Source organism: Cimex lectularius, unplaced genomic scaffold, assembly GCF_000648675.2.
Source record: "Cimex lectularius strain Harlan isolate CLEC.00 unplaced genomic scaffold, Clec_2.1 scaffold124, whole genome shotgun sequence".
Lineage (NCBI taxonomy): Eukaryota > Metazoa > Arthropoda > Insecta > Hemiptera > Cimicidae > Cimex > Cimex lectularius.
This window is the reverse complement of record NW_019392703.1, coordinates 149,744-171,421: the sequence shown is the minus strand read 5'-3', so window position 1 is coordinate 171,421 and position 21,678 is coordinate 149,744. Positions and strand designations below refer to the sequence as shown.

General features: G+C 34.0%; 2 protein-coding genes across 2 annotated transcripts; one reads left to right on the top strand and one right to left on the bottom strand.

Annotated features, from left to right (window-relative positions):
* Nucleotides 1–1,517: 1,517 nt before the first annotated feature.
* On the bottom strand, nucleotides 1,518–6,964 carry LOC106666388 (alpha-soluble NSF attachment protein). The gene is made up of 5 exons (XM_014393562.2): nucleotides 6,533–6,964; nucleotides 4,274–4,473; nucleotides 2,748–3,013; nucleotides 2,505–2,678; nucleotides 1,518–2,443 (listed from the first exon to the last, which is right to left on the bottom strand). The coding sequence occupies exons 1-5, from the start codon at nucleotides 6,622–6,624 to the stop codon at nucleotides 2,294–2,296; spliced, it is 882 nt and encodes a 293-aa protein (XP_014249048.1). The 5' UTR covers nucleotides 6,625–6,964; the 3' UTR covers nucleotides 1,518–2,293.
* A 2,642-nt stretch (nucleotides 6,965–9,606) lies between these two features.
* On the top strand, nucleotides 9,607–18,851 carry LOC106666397 (conserved oligomeric Golgi complex subunit 2). The gene is made up of 12 exons (XM_014393575.2): nucleotides 9,607–9,850; nucleotides 15,249–15,476; nucleotides 15,536–15,802; nucleotides 15,860–16,005; nucleotides 16,397–16,558; nucleotides 16,630–16,750; nucleotides 16,815–16,951; nucleotides 17,620–17,842; nucleotides 17,906–18,053; nucleotides 18,108–18,381; nucleotides 18,453–18,633; nucleotides 18,692–18,851. Exons 1-12 carry the CDS (start codon nucleotides 9,773–9,775, stop codon nucleotides 18,773–18,775), a joined length of 2,049 nt encoding a protein of 682 aa, XP_014249061.1. The 5' UTR covers nucleotides 9,607–9,772; the 3' UTR covers nucleotides 18,776–18,851.
* Nucleotides 18,852–21,678: the final 2,827 nt, after the last annotated feature.

The following is a 21,678-nucleotide window of genomic DNA, read 5'->3' as shown; positions in this document are numbered from 1 at the left end:
TAAATATGAAAGGAAGTCACCCATAAACAACAAGTCGAGAGACAGTTCCCCTATAAATCGTAATAGAAAGGGTTACTACTTTTACCATGAATCTCCTCCATACTGAATGAATCAAAGAGAAAACAAGTGGAATTTTCAAAACCCTAAAAATTTTAATTACCCTCCTAAAAATTTTCATAATTATTATTGGCATAAACCCACCAATTTTAGAAGATTTGAATATCAAAGTTAACAGAACCGGGAAAGAAATCAAAAGGGGTCTGTTAGCTAAAAAGTTTGGAAAGCTCTGATTTACCCATTTTGTATGAATATGTAAAATTATTGAAGTTAAAACTTAGATAGTTGAAAGTTTTTATTTTTATGTGCCAAGGAGCTATTTTACTCGGCTCCGCTGGGGGCAATCAAAATGGCCAAGCATAGGACGCAGTCAACATGTTAATGTTAACTTCTGGGCCAATTGAGAGCCCACATAGACCATTTGTAGACATTATTTTTCATACCTTTTACATCTCATTTTATTGAAAGACTATAAAGAAAAACAAGCCAATCACTGAAGATGACAAACTCATCATAACAAACAAAACAAGTGAGAATAACCAAGGCATCAAGAAAGCATGACAGTTCGGAAATGCCAAGAAATCGATCACAAAGATAAAATGCCATAATTTTTTAGAAAACAGGTTCTACGTCAGGCTGAGTTACATGCTATCTGGAGATTACTTTCAAGAGATGAGTGCCACGCTGATCATTGTTTAAAAAAAAGAAAAAAATCACAAGATCACGTCACCGACCTCTAAATGTACTGTTTGCTGTCGAGTAAAGTGGATTGCTTGATTAATTCTCATTGAGATCAAAATTCTTGGCTAAGAAAAATGTATATTTTATCTATTATTTATATCATGTAGGTGGTAAACAGGTAAACAAAAACAAGTATATTTCAAACAAATAATATATATTTTTAAATATTAGTGTCATTTAAACAATATATAGTAGACTCCCATACAACACGGGGCATACATTCTGATTAATAGGAGATCGCATTATACAGGACATACATTATCAGACCAATTTATACAAATCTAAGCATGTCTCTAAATTGTAACGGTTACCGCATATTGCTATTGAGATGTGATTCACTTTCAAATATTGCAATTTTGAAAATGTTAAATTTATCTTACACATTATTTGGGAATGTTTATCGTGCTGTATGAGTACGTCGCAATTTTTTTGCCGTTTTATGGGAGTGCGTTATACGGGGGTCCACTGTATATTTATATAAACCTATAAAAGTTTTTAGGTTTAGGAACCTATAAACAAAATTTCAATACATCTTTTCTTTATATAAATAGGCATTAGGCATTATAACATTACACATTTTTACATAAATTACAAAAAGATATTTACATTAAAAAAAAAATCTTCTAAAATAATATTAGATCAACATGCAAAACAAAAACTACCGATCACATTCAAATGTCTGATAATATACAATATTACATTTTTGACACTCAAACAAGCTTTTCTATATATAATTGTTTATATTTAATTGAACTAAAGTTTTATAATGTGAACTATACGTGCGATTTTTTGCCCCATGAAGGTGCAGATTAATTATCAAATGCCTTAATTATTATTATCAATTTGGAACCATCCCCAAATAACAAAATTTAACAATAAAATATCGATTATTAAAAACAAAATAAAATGTCCAAAGAGCGGAATGTGAACTTGTTATTATTTGACAAACATAATATTAAATTATTAAATTGCCTTAAAACAGCAATAACAACTAGCAATATTACAATTACACAAAATGCCAACTCGTGTTAATGTGCTCCTTTCTTGAATCCTCATTAAATTTTGTTAACTTAAGTGTTTATCAATTTATTCATCTACTACATATATTTCACACTATTAACAATTATTGTTAGTATTTGATAAATACCACTCATACAATAACTATCTTAAATCTATTCTGATTTAAGATTTAACAACTTTCAAAATTGATAAAGGATTGAGTAACTGTAATAAAAAAACTTTTTTTTTAAAGCAAATTAAAAAATAGAAGCAATTTATTGTTGTTCAGGGGAGGAGAGCAGTCACGATTAGACTTGAACAAAAAATGTGCCTCATATTTCAACCTACAAACTAATTTGCATGCATTTAATAAACAATTTTTTTTTTTAATTTTGTCTGCTGCATCTGTATATTATAAGTTTGTCATTTCTTAATGAAATGACATTGCAAGATAAAGGAAGAAATGGAATCAATATAGATGTTTTTTTTTACAAATTTAACGCAGGTCAGGGTTGTCGTTAACTTGTTTTTTGATACGTAAAAGTATTGTTGTATACCACTGGTCAAGTCTTGATATTGAATCGTAATCTTTAACTGCTTCGGTAAAACCGTCTGCATTCTGCTCTTCGATATGATCGATCAAAACCTGAAAAATTATTTTAATTTAAATAAACGATCTAAAGCTATTTCAAATGCGATCGAATTACCTTCAAAAGTTTATACTCTCTTGAATCTTGAAATGCTGGATAGAGATCTGCGTATCTCTCCATTGCTTGTTGAGCATTAAGAACGTCAACGCATAAATGGCAAAGGGCAGCTTTAAAGAAATAATCCTTCGTGCTATATTTCAACAATGAATTATCTAGAGATGTCGCTGCAACCTACAAAATAGTAATAATAATAAATGTCAATTTTTTAAATTATATTCAGCTTTAGCTTTAATAACTTACGCCCTCATAGATGCTAATTGCTTTGTCATAATTTTCGAGTTGAGCGGCGTACTGAGCCACTTTAAGCATACATTTATTAGCAGATGAGTTACTTTCTTCTCCTTTGAAATAATCTGCTGCCTGCTCGTAATGTTGTACGGCTCTTTCTAAATCAACCGCCTCCGTTTCATACATTTCGGCGATGGTTTGGTGGTATTTCGCAGCCATTGAGAATCTCCCCATGTCAGTGTATATTTCAATAGCTTTTAAAAGGCAATTTACACCCTCTAAAAAAATAAAAGGTTTAAAATTAGTCTTATTTGAAAACATACTTATCTGTACTTAAACAATTGAATTAAATTAATGATCAATGAAATTATACTGCGATATCTTTTGAATAAAGCATAACAATGTTCAAAAATAATTATAATTATATCAGTGAGGTCTTGGCCATCAGTAATGGCAACCCAGCCACTAATACAGGCAATACGAAAAAAATCAATATTGCCTGGATTCCAGGCCATGTTGGAATAGAAGGAAATGAAAAAGCAGACCAAGCGGCCAAACGAGCAGCATGACCCAAATACTCTTGTGAGGCTGAAATGACTGATAAATTAAAGGGAAATAAAACTGTCGTCAAAGTGTGGGCCAAGAACATTGATAAAAAAAATGATAATGATGGCCCAATTACAAATTGGCCACACCAGACTAACCCTGAGCACCTCTTAAAATGCCACATTGCATCTACAAAATCTCTGCCATCTTCAAAAGGCCATGGAGATGCCCCTTGGCTAATACATTTTAAGAAACAGCAGTGATGCAGTTAATACTCGATCGAATACCTGAAGCGGATAATGATGACTTTCCATAGTTTTTCCCATCTAGAAAGTATGAATTTATTAGCGTGAGTGTTTGAGTAAATGAGTTTGTGGCAGAATATGAAGAACCCCACAGACCCACCAAACTAGGTTAGTTATTTGATCATATTGAATGAATGTATTTATTAGCATGATCAGTGAGTGAATGGGTCAGTTTGTGGCAGCATATAGACTACCCTGCAGACCCATCAATGATTAATTGAGTAAGTGTGAGTGTATGGGTTTGTGGCAATGTCGAGACCCACAAAATTGGGCTAGTTGTTCAGGGTAATTGTGTTTAGAGTGAAATGGGAGAGGCCATAGCAGAATGTCAAATACTCCAGTGACTTCCCAGATTTTATTAATGTATTTATTAAAATGAATGTTTATGGGTGAGTGTGGGTGAGTCTGTGGCAGAACAGTACCCCACAGACACACCAACCCAAATTTTTAATTGTTCATATAGTATGAAAGTTTATAGTCAGTGTGAATGTATTTATTAGTGTGAATGAAGCGGAATATCCGGTACCCTGAGGCCTGCCAAACTTAGCTTAGGCCACAACATAGTAGGTACATACATTTAATTGAGTTGAAGAGATTTTTACCATGTCTGCAAGGGCCAATTAAAAATAATAATAAGGTGCCAGAAGTTCCATTAAAAATGTTTTTAAAAAATAGGCCATAACTTACCGTTAGGGTCTGATTTCTTGAAACAGTTCGCAGCGTCAACCAAATTAGAAGCGGCATCATGCTTCGAGCCAACTTTGGCATGGAGTGAAGCCGCTTCACAGAAGGCACTCCCGGCATTTCCCCACTTCTTGGCCATTTTGAACATATTCGCAGCCCTTGTGTAGCATTCAATCGCTTCATCAACCTTAGACGAGCCACCTCTGCTCAATAATACAACATAAGTTTTTAATTAGTTATTACCACATTACATAGTTTACAATTTTTAAGGTATGTTTTGTGTTAAAAAAAAGAATTGCTAGATGTGCTTGAGTTTTTAAACAAAAAAATTATTTATCATAAAAATTATTCATTATGTATATTCAAACATAATAACCAAAAATCAAAATAAATTTTGAGTACTGTTTTATTTAAATCAACTCTGCACATACACATGAATACAGAGTTTTAAAATATATATGTACATAAAATAAATATATATAAATGAGTACAACAAAAACAAAAATATATTTCAAAAATTACTCTGAATGAAAAAGATGTAAATCTACAACTGAGGGCAGCATTTGGCAGGTTGCGAAGGGCAATAGTGAGAGGTAGTTTAAAGTAGGGCAAAACCAAGTAGGCTGAGATATTGTAGTCGAATTATTTTCCAGAAAAATTATTCTGTCGCAATTTCGCAAAAGTTTGAGAGAGAAGCCAGAATGTGAACAGAAGGGAGAGTAAAGAGTGATCCGTTGATGATGAGGATGGGAAGTAAGGGTGTGGGTGGTGTCTGCTACACATTAGGTACAACCTCAGCCCAATAGATGGGGGTCAGGCTATAGCTCATAAAACGCAAAAAAATAAAAAAATAAATATTAGAATGGGACAAAAAGGCCTGGGGGCATAAGCAAGCCTGAATCACTGAAGGATAGCCAACACAAGGATTGGGGAGCATCTAAGCCCGAATGAGATAGCATATAAGCTCAAATCCTATAGCTCTTCACTGGGCCTGGGAACATAAGCTCGGATCCGAAAGCTCTTCAATGGGTGGGGGAGCATATAATCTCAAATCATATAGCTCTTCACTAGGCCTGGGGACATATAAACTCGGATCCGAAAGCTCTTCAATGGTGGGGGAGCATATAATCTCAAATCATATAGGTCTTCACTAGGCCTGGGGACATATAAACTCGGATCCGAAAGCTCTTCAATGGTGGGGGAGCATATAATCTCAAATCAATCATACAGCTCTTCACTAGGCCTGGGAACATATAAGCTCGGATCCAAAAGCTCTTCTAGGGTGGAGGAGCATATAAGCCCAAATCAGATAGCTCTTCACTGGGCCTGGGAACATATAAGCTCGGATCAGAAAGCTCTTCAATGGGTGGGGGAGCATATAATCTCAAATCAGATAGCTCTTCACTAGGCCTGGGAACATATAAGCTCGGATCCGAAAGCTCTTCAATGGGTGGGTGAGCATATAAGCCCAAATCAGATAGCTCTTCACCTGGCCCGGGGATCTTATAAGCCTGAATCAGATAGCTCTTCACTCGGCCTGGGAACATAAAGCTCGGATCAGAAAGTTCTTCACGGGGCCTGGGGAGCATATAAGCTCGACTCATATAGCTCTTCACTGGGCCTGGGAACATATAAGCTCGGATCCGAAAGCTCTTCGCTGGGCCTGGAACATATAAGCTCGACTCATATAGGTCTTCACTGGGCCTGGAACATATAAGCTCGGATCCGAAAGCTCTTCGCTGGGTCTGGGAGCATATAAGCCCGAAAGATATAACGTGTCACAACCTCTGGGTAGCCTTCAAGCCCCCAGCCCTGACTCTGAGAAGATTGATTTTAAATTCATAAATAAAAATTCAATTTTTAAAAGTAATATTTTGACACTCAAGAGGTGGTTGATCCACTAGTTTGTAAACCATAAGACTCAGGAAAAACTAGTTGCACACCATTGCTATAAATAAATAAATAACCAATACCCATTACAATTGTGTGCTAACTTATCGATGACTCAGCAATTGCAATGAGTCATGAAAGAAAGCAAGTCAACTCTCCAATATAATTGTTGAAAACTGAAAGAAATGAAATCACAACGTTCATACAGATTTGTAAATACGTTTTTATCTTTGAGATTTAATTAAAAAATAAGTATATTTATCATTATTACCCTATAATGGAAATTAAAAAAAAAAAGATGGTAAAAGAAAATAATATAGAGGATCTCTATTCTTAAAAGAAAATTAAAAAACAGTAGATCCATTTATTTACCCGAATAAGGAACCGAAGAAGCCTTTGTTGCCTGTCAGTTTTTTCTCCGCCTCAGCTATCAACTGCTGAGCCTTTTGCTCGTTGTCAGCCATCGAGTCTCAAGTCGTTTTCCTCTTTCTTCAAAGTATTTCTACGTCGATTCTTCTCCTCTCCTTTAACAAAATCCGCTTTCCACGAACTAGTGAAAAATCGGAAAATTTCCTCTATCAAATTTTGATCCCTTATTGACAAAATGTTTACAAAACGGGACGAAAGATGGCAAAATTATCACAAGGCCGAGCGCATGCCTCTGTAGTGGGCACTTTATCAATTCGAAGTGAAACCCGTTTATATTCAGACGGAAAAATAATAATAATAATCCGAAAATTCGGATGTTACAAAACAAATTTAAAGCTAAATAAAAATGATATTTTATTGTCAAGTATAAGTAATAAATAATCAGACAGAAGTGTCTGTATAAAAACGCAAAATTTCCCATTCCTTTCTACCAACAGCTTGCTCACAAAAAACGAACAAAAAATAATTAATTTCTATCAGATATAATTTTCACCTTAGAAAACAATAAACTTCCTAAGAAAGTAATATTACATCAATAATATACCAACATTATTATAACAAAACAGACCAATTTTGAAAAAATATCCCAATATATTTAATTTTCATCAAACAAAAATATACAAATGAGTAAAATCATTTTTGATCATGATTAATGAAATGTGGTATAATTCTACTCATAGTTTCTAGAAAATGAAAGCACTGTGCCAGTATTATAAATTCACAAAATAAATCACATAAACAGTTATAGTCGACAGACAAAAATGGCTTTGTAAATTTCAAGATTTGTATTTTAAAAAAGAGATTTTTTTAGATGACGTATGATTTGCCCTGCGAATAAAACTTTGAAATAGAGCAGATATTTTCACCCTTAGCACTATAATAGATATTTAGTACTATTTTAATGTTTGACAATGGGAGAGTGAAACTGAATTGGAGCAGTGAGGGACATTGAATATCAATAGATTAAAATTTTGTATTTAGAGACATTACTTAATAATTTATACAGAAAAATATAGTCAAATCTAATTATTCTTGCCTCTAAAGTATCAATGTTCAGAACAGATGTATGAGAGCATAGTTGCAATCAAAATTGTGGTTCAAAAACCAGTTAAAAATCAGTGTTAAAACGTTTTGATATTCTTGATTTGAGAGGAGTAGTGAGGAGACTAAACAATAGAAGAAAATTCAATAATTGGTCGAACAAAATATGTAAAAGTGTGGTTTCAATATTTCTATATTAAAAAAAAATTCACTAGTAAATTAAAAACACAATTTATAGAGCTTTAGAGCAAATGCAGTGACTGAAGGACAATTGATAGTTAAAGTGAATACCTAAATCTTTAATTGCATCAATTTTAGGAAAAGTTTCATTATTAATAGAATAGGTGAAGTTTAAGGCAAAAGAGCTTGTAATTCTAGAAAAAAGATTTAGAGATAAAAAGTATTATTCAAAGAGCACTGTGTGTGAAGAGAAGTAAGCTGTCTGGATGTATGACTTGATTTATCGGCCTTAAATAGTTTAAGAACATCAGCGAACCTTAGAAATTGAGTGCCAGAAAAACAGCTGAAATGTTGTTAATAAATAGAAGAAACAAAAGTGGAACAAGATCATAGCCTTGTGGAATAATAGAAGAAGCATATTTGAAAAACTGACATTGCTTAATTGTAATAATTTGATACTTGTTATTTACATAAGAGGAGAACCATGCAAACAGATTTCTACCAATATTATAAAATGAAAACTATCCAGACCACCGGCAAATTTTTACGGATGGATCACTCTTGGATGGCAGGGCAGGTTGTGCTATTTTCGATTACAAAAGTGAACATAAAGAACAGTATGCTCTGCCAAACTCAATTATTGTCTACACTGCGGAATTAACCGCCATAGCTAAAGCGCTTGAATACATAAAAAAAAGGAATGAAACTAAATTCTGCATATTAACGGACTGTCGAAGCGCTGTAGATAGTATAAGTAATGTATCCCCAAGCTGCAAAGTTAATAATTATATCATTGCTGATGTTTACCGAAAGATTTTTGAGCTAAAAAAAGATGGAAAAACTGTGATAATATGCTGGATTAAAGGTCATGCGGGTATTCTTCATAACGAAACAGTGGACGCGTTGGTGAAGGAGGCCACTGTATATGGTGTATCCCATCAGTTGAAAGTTCCTTCGTTGAAAGGGAAAATTTTTTTTTGAACAAATTGTGTTCCAATCTATGGGATAAAGAATACAGCTCAGCAACAGCTGGCGATTACTATCGAGCTTTATTTCCAAAGCTTAAAGCAAAGCCGTGGTTTTTGGAAGGAGGCAGGCAAAAGGAATTCTACTCTACTATTTTCAGAATCAAAACTAACCATGGCCTGTGGGGGAGTTATAGGCATAGAATTGGAATAACCACTTCCCCTAACTGTCCAATTTGCGACAGTCCATCAAATCCCAGTCATCTAATATTACAATGCCCAGAGTACAATAACCAGAGGAAACAATTATTGGATGATCTGTATAGGGACCCCAGTATAATGGGTCCAATAAATCTTGAAACACTGTTGGCAAGTAACAACATGAAGGTCTTGGATTTAATTTATAAATTTCTTAAATCAATCAACATTTTCTTTTAACGTCCGGGAGAAGGATTTAAAAAAAAAAAGTAGCAATTTAAAAAAATATATATTTATATATAAATTGATTACTCTGGTGATTATATGACTGAAACATAGGCTTTTGCATAGGTTTTTGATTAAAATAAAAGTGAAAATAGAATTTAAATTAAAATTTGTCTTTGCCTGGCAGGCTGTCACAATTTCTCCACCCCAATCTAAACTTTTAAACTTGGAGTAGAATGTACTTAATGCATTGATTAATTATAAATTAGGTCTTATAATTTTAAAACTTTGATTGTATACAAAAGCAATTGATTTTCTATTAGCTAGTTTTTTTTATGTTTCATGAGGTACAGTCATAGAAAATGAATTGCCCCTTCGCTGGCGTGCCTGTCAGTCAGCAGTACGATAAAGGGTGACGTGGTTAATCATCGGAGAGGTTTCGTTTTCTTTTAAACCCTCATCGGGCGGGTCTTTTTTTATTTTATATTTTCTTCGCCACCGACTGGTTTTATTTTATTTTAATTTTTTTTCCAATCCACCTCCTAGTTTTTCCCGAAGGAAAGCCTCGCAGGAGATGGAGGCCGACAAAGAGGACTCGGTCGTTCCACTCGGCCCGTCAAATTTGTGTTTCGACAGCTCCAGCTTCGTCAAGGTGAAATTTCGCCGTTTAAACGGTTTTCGTTTGTAAATGCAAATTTTTTTCTAAAATTTTACACCCGTTGGTAGAAAAGATTGCGAAAATTAGCCAACTTTCACCAGTGGAAAAGAGCTTAGAAAGGCCTGTCTGCAGGCAAACCTCATCAAATCATTATCAGTGACAACCTGTCAATGTCGCCACATCTACAATCTTATGAGCAAAAAAATCATTACAAATTAATATTTGAACATAATTGTGCTGAAATTATTTAAAAGTACAGAAATTGATTATTACTTTAATCTTCTTGTTCTTAGTCAAGTTTATTTCTATTTTTTGTAGTATTTAGTGACTGTTAATTAATGATGATTTGGATATTGTGAGATGTAGTCTTGTGTGGTGTCTGTGGTCTTGTGTGATGCAGGTTTAGAAAAATCATCCAACTTTTTAGAAATATTACAATTAATTAAGGTTTTTAGTTGAGATAAAAAGTCAATGGCTCGAGCAGGATGCGAACCCACGATCTTCGGCTTGATACGCCGCTGCTCTACCACTTGAGCTATCGTGACCTCGATCCGCTTGATCCCGCTCGTGCCATTGACTTTTTTATCTCAACTAAAAACCTTAATTAATTGTAATATATTAATTGGTCAAGCGGACCACGAAATTAGTGAATTTTTAGAAATGGTTTACATCAACACAGATAATTTACCGAACAGACACATGTAAACTCAGCTGCAGCCATGCTATCAAATCAAAATCATTATTAATAACACACAAAATATATAATGCAACATATAAAACCTACGTTGTCTAAATCAGTAAGAATTTATCCGTCCTTTCCGTAATAATCCTGGAAAGATAACTAAGCTCAAACGAAAAGCCATTACCCTCTTCCCATTGTCATCCCCTTTCACCTCAAATGTACATACTTTCTTAATAAAATCATTTTTGATCATAGTTAATCAAATATGATATAATTCTACTCATACATTCTGAAAAATGAACGCAAAGTGCCAGTGTTATAAATTCACAAAATAAATCACATAAACAGTTATAGTCGACAGACAAAAATGGCTTTGTAAATTTCAAGATTTGTATTTTAAAAAAAGAGAGATGATTTGCCCTGTGAATAAAACTTTGAAATAGAACAGATATTTTCACCCTTAGCACTATAATAGATATTTAGTACTATTTTAATGTTTGACAATGGGAGAGTGGAACTGAATTGAAGAAGTGAGGGACAGTGAATGACGATAAATTAAAATTTTGTATTTACATACATTGAACCTTATATAAGAAACTAGTTCAGGACTTGAGATCACGTTATTTATTAATTTGTACAGAAAAATATAGTCAAATCTAATTCTTCTTGCCTGTAGAGAATCAATGTTCTGAACAGACATGTAAAATCATTGTTGCAATCAAAATTGTGGTTCAAAAACCAGTTAGGACACCTAAAAAATCAGTGTTAAAACTTTAAAATATTTAAAATTACAGAAATTTATTATAATTTTAATCTTCTTGTTGTTAGAGTCAAGTTTATTTCTATTTTTTGTAGTATTTATTAACCGTTGATTAATGATGATTTGGAGATCGTGAGATGTAGTCTTGTGTGGTGTTTGTGGCCTTGTGTGATGTAGGTTCAGAAAAAACACCAACACCAACTTTTTAGAAACGGTTTATATCAACAGAGATAAACACAGCATCGATTACTGAACAAACATATGCAAACTCAGCCCAAATCAAATTCGGTATCAATAACGCACAAAACATATAATACGACATATAAAGCAATCATCACACATCAAACAATTTCTATAGTCTAAATCAGTAACAATTTGTCCTTCCTTTCCCTAATAATTTAACAAGTTAACTAAGCCCGGATGAAAAACCATTACCATTTTTTCCCATTGTTGGTCCCTTTCATCTCAAAGCGGCCGACTACTCATAAAAAAATGAATTTCTATCTCAACTTCCTTCCCCATTCCTTTAAAATCAAACAAAAAAACATTTATATATTATTAACATGACCAACACGATACACAACCGTGACACATCTACACAGAAAACACACACTTTGAGTTAGTACAACTACTTTGATTAAACCTAAAATTTCTACTTTTTGTACATCATTGTATAAATTCATTTTCACATCTTACATGTATTTATATAATGTAAACAATGTTTATAAATCCCAGGCCCTGAAGATGATCTAAAGAAAGAAAGAAACAGCACAATAAAGAAAATGTTTTTCTAAACCTACATCACACAAGACCGCATCTCACGATCTCCAAATAGTATTTATTTCTTTTTTATAATTAATTTATTGTCAAGCAAGCAAAATGGAAAATTACGACCTATTAAATAGGTCATCAACATAGTACAGAGCATAGGTGGCCGTAGAGGATCTGACTTGTAGAAGGGGGGTCATCCTCACTTGATTAATAAGCCAGCGAGGTTGACACACAGACACTTACTTTTGGGCTAAATCGGGCATATATGTCTGGAATGTAGAGAAAAGTTGTTCATGTGTCCCACCTAGTTGGAGAATGCAATTTCTTGCCTCCATATAGATAGCGGGTAGAAATGACACCCGAGAATCCTGTTTAAGCTGGGCTTCCTGTTTTGACGATTCTTGGAAACAAAGTCATTTTATTGTTAATAGTAATGAAAGTTTTATTTCCATAGTTGTTGAGAGTGAATGCAATATTATCACTTACTCTCGTAAAAATAAACCGTCTAGTTTGACTATACTTTAAATATCACTCTCCTCAGCAGACAGACTGAAATAAAAGACTTAGATATCATACATGACAACAAATTAAACTCTACATAACTCGTTTGACTACAGCCGGATGAGATCTCGGGTACCAGGATATAACGGAATTTTGGGAAACGAAAAAGCAGATACACTAGCCAGAGGAAGGAGCACAATAGATCTATTCAGGTCTAGGTGCAGTAGGCCTTGTGGCCGCCTCTTTTACCTTATCCCTAGCCTGAGGAGGACGTGCAAGACAAATAGAAGCCCTGTCCTATTCTTTGGATACCAAAAGCAAACAGAATCCTCCATCAAAGAGTAGATCCAAAAAAGTTAAAAGTAGAAGTGGATAAATTCTAGAGGAGATGGGCACCCAAAACAACCCTAACCCAGACTGGCAAACTCCCTGCTGCAGGGTCTAGGGGCTAAAGTCAGAGGAGTGACAGGGCACGGTGAGAAAACATCTATACAACATGTGTATATTCAATGATGACCCCATTTATAGATTATGCAATGAGGAGGAAGAAACTGCCATTCATATCATCTTTGAATGTGAAGCAACAGCTCAACAGAGACATAACAAAGGGGAAAGGATTGACAACAAAATTGAAATTAGCTAATTGGTGCAGCAATAATCAAACGGAACTTCTCACAATGTGGGTGGGTTTTGAAAAATAAATACAGAAGAAAATGTGACAAATAGAACTGCAAAAATACATACAGATAGTATGGTTGCACTGAATATGATCAAAGATAAATCGAATCACTTAAATCTGAATACATAAATCTATAGGTAATTGAAAGTTCTCAGGAATAACTTACAATAACATTACAGTGGATAAAAGCGCATATTGGGGAATGAACAAGCAGACACTATGGCAAAGGAAGCTGCAGAAGATGACAACTTTACAAAAGCACCAAAAAGTTACCTCGAAAATATGGCCACACAGATGGACCTTAACCGGTACACAGCCACTACTGGGCCTGTCTTCACTCGCGAGTTCATTGACTCGCAGACCAAAACCCATCATCTACCAAATGGTCCTTGGCAAAGTGGGAAAATGAATGAACAACAATGCAGGCTGCAGTAACCAAACTATTTTTTCTTGGCATAAAACAAAGAATAAGAATGGAAATATCACGATCGATCAAAACCAATACAGGACATGGTAAAAACTTTTCATATCTTCATCGATTTAAGATCATCGATGGCCCTGAGTGCCCGTGCAATGCGAATGACAAAATTGGAAGCATATTATTTATGACTGTACTTTGAACCTCAAAGATGATCGGCATTCATGGAGGAAGTCCTATTAGGTGGAGAAAAATGGCTAATAATTGAACACAAGTTGGTTACAAAATTCAAAGAAAATAATTTTAAATTTATAAATTCAATTAATTTAGGCTTGTTGAACAAATTTGTAAATACTAATCAATCATCTTGACAATGTTTCATTAAAATTAAAATATAAAAGTGTACAGTTGATGCAAATAATTGTGAAAATCTGTAATCACTAAGGGAACAAATGAAATTTAAAAACTAAATGTTCTAGTACTTTTTCGAAAGATCGAGTTGATTGTTCTGAACTAGGAACTAGGAAAGTACAATAAGCCAGAAGGTCACAGTACTTGGTGAACAAAAAACCCGTTTCCTAATATCCATCATCATTTGATTGTCTTACAAATCTCTTGGCAATATATCCAAAGCACTGACTTGCATGCTAACTTACACAAACTTCTATACTAGTTCCTACACGGTTCTATGTAAATTATGCCTCTTTATTTTGTTCTTCTTCATTCAATAACCATATCAAATCATTTGAATCAAAATAAATTCCTAAATATGTGGCCTATAAATTCAAAATCCCTTGACTTGCACATGACTTTACACCTTTGTTAGACCTCTTTAACTTACTAATTCACAAGAACAGACGAACCTACTTCAATCTTTTTGTACAAATTCTTCAACAGTATGACCAATTCTACTACACTTCTCTCTCTTCTTACCTTCAATCTTCCAAATGTCTCGAGGTTCAACAAAATGTTCTTCCTTCCTTCCCACAAAAGCAACTACCTTAAAAATAGCCCTTTAAATGCACACTCAGATCTTGATTTTAGTAACAAACCATCGCTCTTTAAATCCCAAATCAGTAATCCTCAAATAACCAACTGTTTAATATTCCCTCTATTCCTTTATATTTTGTACGTATATTTATGAATGTTTATATAATATAAATATCAATATTTTTTAAATTGGTTTTAATATTATACTATTCCATTTTTCTAAAAGCCCATTTGTAAGTCCAATGAGTTCGAATCCAGTAGCTCTGAACTTGAACCTGGGACCTTTTCCTTACAGTGGTGAGCATCGTATCAAGTTGTAAAACCCTTGTGGCCACATTATCCCATTTTTAATAGGCTTTGCCTGTATGTAAAAATTTACTTGAATTTTTTTTTTCAATGTTTCTTAAAAAGATCATTGTTAATACCCACTGGTTGTTATACAATTATTTTAAAAGAAACACCTCTTTAACTATTAATATTCCTCCCATTAAACTTACTGTCACATTATTATAAATGTAATAAATGTACATAGTTGGATGAAAATATGAAAGCTCTCATTTTAGGCTTGAATTGATTGGATGATTGTTTCAGGATTCATTTTCCGTTGACAAGTTTCTCAAAGATCATCGAAACAAGGCCAATCTCGAAACAATGAGGGATGACTTGGGTGTTTACCTTAAAGTTTTAAGATCAGCTCTGATTGACCTCATAAACAAGGACTATGCGGATTTTGTCAATTTATCCAGCAATCTGATCGGTTTGGACAAGGCTATAAAAAAAATACAAACACCTTTAGGACAACTCAGGGAAGAACTTCTGGTAAGAGATTCAGAACTTTTTTTTTTAATTTTTAAACGTTTATGTTTGTATCATTTCAGCAAGTCCGATTTAGTCTTGACAGTGCCATGAGTGAGATATCAAATCATTTGGTTTTACGACATGAACTACGGGAAAAGAAACGTAGTTTGAGAAGCCTTAGCCGTGTTCATGTGTCGTTAAAAAAACTCAAAACCATTCTATCTTCTTCTACTGAGGGAGATTCTTCTGTCAATTTACTATTATTGGAACGGGCCACGACCGAATTTTGCCAGTTGGAATTTCACGTCCAGAAATGCCGTAAAGACCTTAGTCAAAATGATTTAGAAGTATGTATAATTTGATTTTGTAGCGTCACAATTTTTAAATATTTGTTTTGTTTAAAGGATTTTGAGTATGTCGGAAATCTTTTGATTGGATGTGTGGACAAAATATTCCTTGAGGCTCTCTCTTCAGGTGAAGCTGGGAGAGGAATGCTTGGTCAGTCGCTCGACTTTTACCATACTCTTGACAAACTTGAAAATGCAGAAAGGTAATTTTATTACTGTGGTTTTTGTAGAATTGACATTGTTCAATAATAAATAAAATTCATATGTATTTAGCAGTCATACTTGCCCGTATTAATTATTTTATTTAGTTATACTTTTAATCTAAGGTCTTGGTTGAGATGAAAAAGCTAATGTCACAAGCATTATTTGAACCCATGACCTTCGGCTCAATATATTGCTGCTCTATTCACTTGAGTCACAATAGCTCAGGTGTTAGAGCAGTCGTGTCTTGAGCTAAAGGTCGTAGGTGACATTTGCTTTTTCATCTCAACCAATACCTTAGATTAAAGGTGAATTGGTTTAAATAAATAAGATTTGGAATGAGTTGATAGAGTTCACACAGCTACTTTTAATATAATAGTTTGTGAATTTTAGATTGTACCAAAATAAAATAGTATCACCAGTAATGGAAAAATTAATAAACGAAAACAATCTACGGTCGTTGCCCAGAGGTTTGGCTGCCTTGTACGATAAAATTATCGAATTTCTTGAAAATAATATGAAAATTTTATTGGATGTTTCCTCAGAATTTAATAAGTGAGTTTAATTTGAAGTTATAATTATAATTTGGTCATTATTCATTTTAAAACACTTAATTTAATTGGTAGGAATTTAAAAGAAAATAGATGCAAGTTTTTCTTGAGGAGTTTTTGGCCAGAAGTTGTAAAACGGTTAGAATTAAATCTCCCTTCAATTTACGCTGCGGGGGACCCAGATGTATTTTATCAGGTATGCTCACTATTTCTCACTATTTTTTTTCCTATGTTGTAATATTAAAATGTTTATATTGTAGAGATACAGCGAAACTTTGGCTTTCCTTTCTACACTTTATGAAAAATGCGATGAAGAAACACTTTTTGAACTAAACTCTCATACTAGTTTCAGTACTTTTATGGATAAATGGAGTCTCCCCATTTATTTTCAACTCAGGTATATTTTTCACACACCAAAACCACTTTAAAATTTAAGTTAGGGTGATCACTCAATCCAAGATGGCCTTTTCCCAGTTTGTCTCCTCCGGCATGCCTGTCCCCAGTCATTATCTCGTTTCCCTCGTCCTCGTACATTTTTTCCTTTATTCTGTTAAAATATTACTGCACAAAACCAACCCTTGTTTTATAGTTATTCAGATATCGTGAGATGAGGTCGGGTGTGATGTAGGTTTCAGAAAAACATTTTCTTTATCGTGCCAACGTTTCGATCTTTTATTGAGATCATCTTCAGGGCTCAAAGTGTTTGTCTTCTGTGTAATTGTGCCATCCTTGTGTGTCGTGTTGAGACACACAAGGATGGCACAATTACACAGAAGACAAACACTTTGAGCCCTGAAGATGATCTCAATAAAAGATCGAAACGTTGGCACGATAAAGAAAATGTTTTTCTGAAACCTACATCACACCCGACCGCATCTCACGATATCTGAATAACTATCGATTAACGGTCACTAATCTCTACACCTTGTTTTATATTTGACCAACTTCGGTCCTGACCCAGCTGCTTTCTTTTCCATGGCTCCCTTCTTCTCTTTCCAATGCTGGTGGGGAACTTAAGCGCTTATATGATAATATCATAATTAAAAGTTTCCTTTTAAATATTAGGTTTCAAGAGATTGCAAAAGATATAGAATCTAGTTTCGCTCAGAGTGACTGGAAGTCAATATCAAACGAATGGAAGTTAGTTGCCACCGAGCATGTTTGGCGCTGTTTACACAGATGTTGGGCACCTGGTGTCTTCTTGCAACCGTTGGCACACAAATTTTGGAAACTGTCGTTACAAATCATTTCTCGCTATGTTACTTGGATAAATGAAGTTACTAAACCAGTATGTCTTGTCTATCAGGATTGATTTGTTTACATAATAAATTAATTTTTACATATTCTGTAGAATTCTGAGGCATCAAAAACCGATATAGACTTCCTAGTATATTTCTATACCGATGTCGAATTTTTAATCAAGAAACTCCCAGAATTTCAAACAATAGTGTTAAATCAACTAACAAAGTTGTCAGAAGACACGACAAATCGTATGAAATGTAAGGGATAAATTTTTCTTCTTAACTTCAAGCGTTAATTTTTGTTGTTTAAAGTGAGTTTAGGTGAAGGTGAAGAACAGCTTAAGAATGAAATGAGCAACATTAGCAGTTCAATTATTAGAATATTAAGCAGTGAGAGTATATCAGTTCTTCGTCAAGTCAATGACATACCAAGGTTGTACAGAAGAACGAACAGAGATTCGCCGACAAAGCCGTGCGCCTATGTGACCACACTTTTAGAAAACCCAACACAATTTTATGAAAAACACAAATCAAACCGAAACACTAGATCATGGCTTCAAACGATGTTTTCTACAGTGACAAAACAGTAATTGAATTATTCCACAATAAGAAGTAATAATGTTAAAAAAATGTTTAATTTTGCTTCTATGTTAATAGATATTACTCGTCGGTTGATGACGTATTGAATTCGATGCAGAAAACTGAAGAGAGCCTCCGGAGGTTGAAGAAGGCAAGGGATCGATCGAGTAATGTCATCCAACCGAACGATCGTAGAACGAGTGACGATAACAAAATAAGGCTCCAGCTTCTTTTAGATGTTCAAGCGTACCACCAAGGAGTGAGTAATTGTAAATAACAATGTGGATGATTATTCTAATTTATTCTCTTTATTTCAGATTGAACGTTTTGGCCTTAACCAAAATAATGTAGAACAGTTGAATGATTTAATTCTTCTCGTCGGAGCAAGCCAAAAAAACTAAATGAACTTCAAATCATGCATTCCTTACCGAGTTCATTTTTTAAATGCATATATTTATTTTCACTAATGTTATATAATATGATTGTTATAAACAAATATAATATATTTATTTATTTGTATTAGTTTATTACATTGTAATGTATAAACCCACCTCTAAATATGGGTGACTAACAGACTGAAGCAGTGAGGATTCCAGTAAAAAAAATTTGATTAATGCCGTGGCGGTCGTGAATAAGTAGGTAATTCGAAATTTTCAATTTTTCAGTAGGACCGTTTTTATGTTTGGCATTACATTACATACTTGAAGATACCTAAAAATGTACATCTCTATATCCAGGTTTCTATTGGGAATTGAAGTTACCGACTTATACACGACATAAAGCTACAAGGGAACATTCCGATACTACTGTTAACTCATTTTCGAGTTGTCGACTTACCTACTTATTCACGACCGCCACGGAATTATATACAGGGTGGCCCCAATCGATTCAGCCACACCTCCAGATCTTATAGGAAATTGAACGCTGAGTAAAAAAGTGTCCGCAAACCCTTCAGTTTCAGCCTGATCGGCTGAAAATTTGATTTTTGGCGATTTTGCGAAGAGGTACACAAAATTCACCATTTCTGACATTTTTATCGACAATTCACAACTTGAACTGTTTTCTGATGGGTACCCCCTACTGAATGAAATAATGTACGAAAAATCTGAACGTCTTACCCATCAGAAAACAGTAACATTCGATTTGGGTGAAAAGCAGTAAATTAGCCAAAGTTAGAATGTTTCATGAATCGGATTGGGGTTGGTCTAATGTGACGGAGAATTCGATCACTAACAAACAAAGTTTGTAACGAGAATTTTTTGATAGGGTGTTCAAGTTGTGAATTTTCGATAAAAATGTCAGAAATAGTGAATTTTATGTACCCCTTCACCTCCTAACTTCGCAAAATTGCCAAAAATCAAATTTTCGGCCGATCAGGCTGGCTTTAATTTCATTCGACGCAGAAATTAATCCTCTACTGATGTTGTTTCGAGCTGTTTTACGGTCAGGCTAATGGTTTACTAACAATTTCACGAATAAGGTCAAAAAACGTGGTTTTTTGCCTGTAGCTCGGAACTGAAGGGTTTACGGACACAGGTTCATAGGACCTTTTTTACTCAGCATTCAATTCCCTATAAGATGTGTGGCTGAATCGATTGGGGCCACCCTGTATATGGACAATAGGAAAACCCAATTTAAAAAAAGTTGAAATCATTTGCTCTCACAGTTCAATGGGAGCTGATATAACTCCATTGTCGGTAACCTCCACTTAATTAACTACAATAAATAAAAAAAATTATTTATTTATTTTTTATAACTGGCCAGCTTAAGGTTAGTCAAATTTTTGTTCCATAATTTAAACATTTCCCATAGGCTTGAATGGCCAATAATAATAATAATAATGGGGTCAGACTAGCAACAGTCTCAGCATGAGTATAGGCTTATCGTTATTCTTCCATTCAAATATGATAAACTAATGCTACTTAACAATAATAAGAAACAAAAACACAATAACACTTCTTTTTCTTTATCCTCTTTTTTTGGAGGGAGCTATCTTTCTTCTTTAAATTGCGATTTTGGTCATTGCAGTTTATTACCCTGCCATTCGTATTTTCTTCTATTACTTTTTTCCGCTCCGGCAGTCTCAAAAATTCCTGAAAAAAAAAAAAGAAATCTTGCACGCACAACTCTCATTCAAACATTAGCAGACAAACATTTAGTGATACAACAATTTGGGAAAAGGCCTAAATCTCATTATAAATTCCAATAAATTTGAGAAAGCTGAAAAGTGCTCTTCGAAAGAAACACTGGGGACCCAGTAACTCCTTTAAATCACTCAAAAGCTTTGCCTAAAGGGTTGCAAAGTGCGACAGTCGACCAAAATATGTTTCACAGTCAGAATGATACGTTCTCCACTTTGCATACAACGAGGGAAAGCTGGAAGGTTGGTATCTTTTTTTATGTTTTATTACTGTTATTATTTATTTTATTATTATTTTATTATGTCTATAAAACTTAATTTATTTCTAATATAGCTATATATAATAGCTTTTGATAAAGTAAATCACACAATACTGTTAAGGAAACTAATGGATTATGGTTTCACCGGAACTATCTTGAATTGGTTATCCAGCTTTCTCTCGGACAGAAAACAAATAGTCAAAATAAAATCATTTAAATCATGTCCCTTTGCGGCTTCCTTGAGAGTCTGGCAAGGGTCTCATCTTGGACCAGTTTTGTTTCTCTTATTTATTAATGATATCCATCTTGCTCTTCCTTCTGCTCAATTTTTATTATTTGCTGATGATCTGAAAATCTATTCCATAATCACTTCTCCTTCCGATTGCTTACAATTACAAAATTCTATCAATAATGTGCTAACCTGGTGCTCTAATAACAAACTTGCTCTTAATGTTTCCAAATGCTACACAATTACATTCTCTCATAAGAAACAACCTTTTATTTATCTCTATACTCTCCATGATGCTCTTTTAACGCGAGTTGAGGTCGTAAAGGATCTTGGTGTACTTTTTGATCAAAAGCTCAAGTTTAAAGAACATATTTCTTCAATAAAAAATAGATCTATGAAGATGCTAGGTTTCATCATCCGGAACACCTATGAATTTAAAAATTGAATATGCTACACCTGTTTGGAAACCCATTCTATCTAAATTATCAAAAACTTCTTCAATCTGTACAAAACAAATTTTTAAAAAAACTTTCCTACAAAAATCTTCCTCCGAATTCTGCCTACCCTGGAATCCGCTCTGAATTTAAACTTTTCGAACTGGCACTAAGAAGGGATTACTTTGATATTGATTTTATATTTAAATTATTAAACAATCTCATTGATAGTCCTTACCTC